General features: G+C 63.4%; 1 protein-coding gene across 1 annotated transcript in view; it reads left to right on the top strand.

The window, feature by feature from the left end:
* The window catches only part of LOC104523449 (stAR-related lipid transfer protein 8-like), a gene marked incomplete at both ends in the record, with an annotated part of 2,704 nt that extends 2,485 nt beyond the window's left edge, over window positions 1-219 (top strand). The window contains one exon of the mRNA XM_010166020.2: window positions 22-219. Within this exon, the coding sequence (XP_010164322.2) occupies window positions 22-219 (198 nt within the window). The remainder of the gene's footprint in view (window positions 1-21) is intronic.
* Between the last annotated feature and the right edge of the window lie 8 nt (window positions 220-227).

Genomic DNA, 227 nt, shown 5'->3' with positions numbered 1-227 from the left:
ACCCTTCCCTTGTCCCATCAGGTTGGGGATGGGCACCCTCTGCGCTTGTGGAAGGTCTCCACCGAGGTTGAGGCCCCTCCTGCCACGGTGCTGCACCGGGTGCTTCGGGAGCGTCACCTCTGGGATGAGGACCTGCTGCAGAGCAAAGTGGTGGAGGCCCTGGACAAGAACATGGAGGTCTACCACTACGTGATGGACAGCATGGCCCCCCACCCACGCAGGGACTG

This window comes from Antrostomus carolinensis, unplaced genomic scaffold (assembly GCF_000700745.2).
Source record: "Antrostomus carolinensis isolate BGI_N321 unplaced genomic scaffold, ASM70074v2 scaffold28154, whole genome shotgun sequence".
NCBI lineage: Eukaryota > Metazoa > Chordata > Aves > Caprimulgiformes > Caprimulgidae > Antrostomus > Antrostomus carolinensis.
Note: the sequence above shows the minus strand (reverse complement) of the source record. Positions and strands in the feature narration are given on the sequence as shown.